Genomic DNA, 6,015 nt, shown 5'->3' on the forward strand with positions numbered 1-6,015 from the left:
ATGACATGCAAACGTATATATTATTACTTGGTGGTAATATTTTAAAATATCAATAAAATTTTATCAGTATATTAGTCATAATATTAGTAATACTACCTCTTTTTCTTGTGTTTTAAATCAATTGAATTTAAAAAAAAAATTTAATTTCAACATTTATTAGAATAATTTTTCTCACTGTTAAATAATTTGTAAAAAAAGAATTTTATAATCATTTATAATCATATCAATAATAGTATTTAACAAAGTTTAAATTTAAATTTAACAAAATTTCGAAATAATTTTAAATCGCAAAAATATTTTAATTTTTGATTTATTCATTTTGTCATAAACAATGTAAACAATGCCTAGATACATGTATATTTATTTTATGTAATTATAAAAATAAGTAATTTTTCTTTTTTTTTATTACCATAAAAATATAAGTGAATGCATTCACCGCGGTATCGCGGGATTTATCAGTGATTGATATGGAAGATTTATATGAAATGATATTTAAATCCAAAGGAATTATTCTAATCTATGAAATTTTTTTTTTAAATTCTACTCGTTGTTTTGGATCAATAAATTGTTACAATCATTTATCATTTTTGAAAGTTTAATTCTTTAAGTAAAACTATTTTTCTCTTCAATTTTTTTTTTTTTGTTTTCTTGTTTTGCTTTCTGATCTTTTAGTTTCTTAATTAGAAGAGAGAAATTTTTATTTTATTTTTTCTTCATTGTGAAATATAATAAATTTAATTCTTTATTAAACATAATAAAATGATAGAAAGTAATGAATTTGAAAAATTAATTGCAATTTTATTATTTTTGTTAAATAGTAAAACGATAAGTAAGAAAGTGAAAAAAAAACAATTATACAAATCTTTGAATTAAAATTCGAAATTTCAAAACTTATTAATCATTTTATCAAATTGATAAAAAAGAGAGAAGGAGAGAGAGTAAGCTTAAAAAATAAAATAAGCAGAACAGAGGAAAGTAAAAAATAAGTTTAAAAAAAAATTGAATAAAAAAAATAGAAATATAATTGATGAGATCAAGAATAAATGAATGTACAGATGACATTTAAAATAAATAAAACATATTACAAATATAAAATATTGATAATTTACAAAAAAAGAAAAAATAAAAATTAAAACATTAAAATTAGGGAAGCAAAAAAAAATTGAAAATTTCACTTTTTTAAAATTAATAAAATCAAATAAAAAAGAAGAATTAATCAAACATTGTTGGAAATGAAAAACGATTAGGAATATGATTTGCATAATTTATTCGACGAATAATATTAGCTGTTTTAATAATTGGTTGCATAAAAATTCCTCCTGATTGATCGGTCATTTTTGAAAAATGCTTTTCCGTTTTTCCGGTTATCATACAATCCTGTTCACATTTCCATTTTTGATTCATTCGTGCCGAATTGATCGCTGGCATTAGAAGTTGTTCGGTGGCTGATGAATGAAGGTGACAGATGCTTAGAAATGGTATGACAGAATGAAATGAATTTCGATTTAATTCCTCAATTGTAATCGATGTTGACAAATCATTTCGTTTGATCATTTGATGACTGTCAATTTCAATAGCAATTAACTATAAAAAGAAGAAAAGAAGTATGCATTAAATTTTATAAATTAAAAATATTACATAATAAATTAAATTTAATTGATTAATCGCATCAGTTTTAATAAATTTAAGAAAAATTATGCATTAAATTTAATAAATTAAAAATATTACACCATAAATTTAGAAATTATAAATTAAATTTAATGAATTTAAAAAAAAAATCGTGCATTAAATTAAATAATTGCATTAAATTTAATAAATTAAAAAAATTATGGATTACATTTGATGGATTAAAAAAAAAAATTAAGCACCAAGTTTAATAAATAAAAAAAGTTATAAGCATAAAATTTAAGAAATTAATTGCACTAAATCAAATAAATTCGAAAAATGTACATTAAATTTAATGAATTAAAAAAATGCTTCAAATATTGTTAAAAATTTTTTTTAGTTTTCTTGCTAATTGATGATATTATGTTTAATTTTAGTTTTTTCGTCAGCTAAATTTTTGCAAATTATTTTAGTTTTATTTGAATAAAGAAAAAAATTGTTATATATTGTTAAATAATATCAAAATATATGTGAAAAATTCATTTAATATTAAAAATTCGTTTTGTTTTGTTTATTTTTGCAGTTAATTAATTAATAGTTTAAAATTAAATGTGTTATTATTTTTTTATTTAATGCAGAATATTTAAAAAAAAAAAAAATTATGAATGAGAAAAATAATAAAATTATTATAAATTGTTGCATATTGTTAATTTAATAAAATAAAAAAAAAATAAAATAAAAAATTAATCTATACTAAAATTTGCAAATTATTTTTGTTTTATTTGAACAGAAAATAAAAGAAAAAACAAAAATTAGTATAAAATAAAAAAAAAAAAAAAATGAAATAATTTTTAGATTACAATAAAATAAGAAAAGGAAAAGAAGCTTTATCATTTCTTATCAATTAAATATTATCAGAATAAGTGCAAATAATTCATTTAAAATTTATATGAAAATTTAAAAAGAAATAGAAGAAAACAAAAATCGGTTTAAGACAAGAAAAAAATTAAGTAATTTTGTAATAAAATAAAAAAGAAGTATGCTTTATCATTACTTATCAATAAAGTATTATTAAAGTTAGTATAGAAAATTTATTTAAATTTTATATCAAAATTTAAAAAGCATATGAAAAATTTAAATAATTTAATAGTTGATTTAAACAAAATAAAAAAAGACAAAATTTAATAAATAAAAATATTATTATTACTTTTTTCTGATTGGTATGTCGTAAATGATACTGTCGTCGTTTCACCCAATTCATAATATACTCACCAACCGGATCCTGTCCATCAATACAGATATTCCGGAGTTGTGCAACTCTCTCAAATGCTACAGTTGTTAACTGTTTGCACTGCCGGAAAACCATTTCCGTTGAACGATGATGAATTTTCGTAGTATTTTCATTAGTATTAAAATAACGCTAAAAAAAAAAAAAGAAAATTTAATTATATAAATTTATTTTTATTTATTCTTTTTTTTTTTATTTTTATTTTGTTTTTTTTTTTCAAAAAATTTTCGATTTTTTATTTTTAGATAAATAAAAGAATGGGAATAATTGAAAGAATTTTTTCTTTCTTTTTTTGAATATTTTTGCTTATTCTAAAATAATTAATTAAACATAAAATTTTAGAAAAAATTTTTGTGCAAATTTTACTATAGCAAAAAAGAGAAAAGGAATAAGAAGAGGGAGAGGGAGAGAGAGGGAGGGAGAGGAAGAGAAAGAGAGGGAGAGAGAGAGTTATTAGTAACAAACTTCAATATAATCACAAATTCCATCGGCGGTAATATTTTGACATTTTTCAAGTTTAATTTTACGCATAGAATTTGGCAAATAGCGAAAGATTGTATCACTGAGAGAAAGTTGTTGATCAGTGATTGGTATTGAAATATGAAAATCAATAGATTGAATCATTAAAACATATAATGTTTTACGATTAATTGTTTGAAATAAATCATCTTGAAATAATGTTGGTCGAACGCCAGCTAAATTCTGCAAATGTTTTATTAAAATTAATTAAATTAGATTAAATTAAATTTTATTAGCATGATTATAGCACTATATCATATATGATAGTAGTAATATTTGTTAAAATTTATTTATATTAGCAACAAAACTTAACTATAACCTCAATATAGTTTGGATATTTTGATTTTTTTTAAAGTTATAAATCCTATTTCTATTTTCAAAAAAAAAAAAAAAAATTTTTTTCAATTTTTGTAAAAATGTAGAAAAATTCTATCATACACACAAATATTTTGAAAGTTTGTATAATGTGAATTAATCGAGAATTAGTAATGAAATGAATTGAGAAAAGGAAGAAAAAATAATTTTTATTAATTAAATTTAATTTAGAAATTAGTTTACCTTTTTTTTTTTTTCTTGAAAATTACAAAAAAAAAAAAAACAAAACAAAATTTTCTCCTTTGATTTTAAAAATAACTGCTAAAGTCTTGAATTAAAAATGAAATTAATTTAATTTTTGCGAAACAAATTTGATTGATAAATGATTCAAATTTTCCGTTATATTATTTTAATTTATTCCAATATTTACTCAATTCATTTTATTAAAATTTATAATATTTAAATTTTTGATCAAAAAAAAAAAAAAAAAAAAAAAAAAAAAGGAAAAGGGAAAAACTTACTATAAAAGATAAAACGATAAGATATTTGGAGCATAAATTCATTAAGCGCATTAATGCATCGTGTTGTAAATCAGCTACATAACAATCACATAAACGAAGTGTTTTAGGTTCAAAGGTCAAGCAACACGATAATAAATCACAAAAATAACGTAGCGTACGTGAACAAAGAAAAAGATTGGAAAATTGTAAGCCTAGAATACGAAATCGACGGAAGCAATACCTGCAAAAATGAAACAAAGAGGAAAATGTAAGATTAATATTTGAATAAATTTTTAGAAATTTTTTTCCAAAAAAGAAAAAAAATTATCAATTAAAAATGTTTGATAATTTAATTAATTAATTCATAAAATAATTTCAATTAGATAAAATATTGTTTGCATTGTATTTTGTAATATACATATATTTTGCACATAAAATTATTAATTCGAAGAATTTTTCGTCTGTTTTAAATTATTTAATTTTAAATTTGAATCATTTAAGTGCATTTTATAACTTTTTATAACTTCAATACCATGAATGATAAAATATTACTTCCATGAATTTTTTTTAAATTAAATAATCAGAAATTAACTTTACTATTATTAAATTTATATTATAGATTAATTAGTGAAAATATTACTTACAAATCAAACATAATTTTTTTTCTTTTTTTTTTAAAAAAATTGAGATGATAGTAATATTATTATCTAATGATTGATACATGAATGAAAGTTTTTTTTTTATAATTTAAAAAGAAAAATTAATTTTCTCAATTTACCTAAGATTATGATAGCGTCCACGTAAAACGTCCGTACGTGTAACTTCAATTGAATTTTTCTTATTTGAATGATTTTTTTTAAACGTTGCCAAAACGTATGTATCATTTGTTGTATTATACGTTATTGTCAAACATGTCACCAAACGTTGACGATAACATTTTGCTAATAAAATACCGCATGTTGTTATCAGCTAAAATAATCAAATTTCAAATATAATTTTAGAATTATCAACAAACAAACAAAAAAGCATCAAAATAAAACGTACCCAATGGAATTTATAAAATTCATATAAATCAAATCAGAATTAATAAAATTCATAAAGCAAAAAAAAAAAAAAAAAGAAAAGAAAAAGAAAGACAAAATCAAATTTCAGAAATTTTTCATTTTTCCATTTTTTTTTCTCCGTTTTTTTTTTATTTGAAAGATAATTTATAATTGTAATAAAATAAAAGAATATTAAAAAAAAAGTTTTTGAAGAGAAAAAAAACTTATATAAAATTAATTATACCAAATTTTTTACATAATATGTAAGCATTATAATTATAAATTTTGATTTTATATAAACATTTTCAAAAAATTTTCTAATTAATTTAAAATTTCTTTTTGTTTAATTAAAATAAAATTAACTAACCTGATCAAATCGAGTACATTGCAAACGTAAATTTGCAAAATCATCATCATCACAGTATTGAAAAATTTTCACCAATAATTCATTTGGCATTTTTTCAATGAAACTAAGATTTTCATTTGTTATTTGTGAATTATTTTTACTCCATGAAATTAATTCAAGCATAATTTTCATTGGTAATTCAAAGCTATTACGAATTAATCGAATTGAATGTTTATTCATCATAAATTGCCAATAATATTCACATCATTTAATGCATCTAAAAATTAAAATTTTATTTTCATACCATAAAATTTAAATTACATAATAATTCGTCTTTTCTCTCTCTCTTTCTCTCTCTCTCTCTCCCTCTCTCTTTGTCTGTGGTAATAATCGTTAAAG

General features: G+C 19.7%; 1 protein-coding gene across 1 annotated transcript; it reads right to left on the bottom strand.

Annotated features, from left to right (window-relative positions):
- Positions 1-1,212: 1,212 nt before the first annotated feature.
- Positions 1,213-5,727, bottom strand: Bm17778 (Uncharacterized protein; the record flags this gene model as incomplete). The annotated part of the gene is made up of 6 exons (XM_043082226.1): positions 1,213-1,584; positions 2,813-3,025; positions 3,359-3,595; positions 4,249-4,468; positions 5,006-5,196; positions 5,638-5,727. 6 exons carry the CDS (start codon positions 5,725-5,727, stop codon positions 1,213-1,215), a joined length of 1,323 nt encoding a protein of 440 aa, XP_042938160.1.
- Between the last annotated feature and the right edge of the window lie 288 nt (positions 5,728-6,015).

This window comes from Brugia malayi (assembly GCF_000002995.4).
Source record: "Brugia malayi strain FR3 genome assembly, contig: Bm_v4_Chr4_scaffold_001, whole genome shotgun sequence".
Classification (NCBI taxonomy): domain Eukaryota; kingdom Metazoa; phylum Nematoda; class Chromadorea; order Rhabditida; family Onchocercidae; genus Brugia; species Brugia malayi.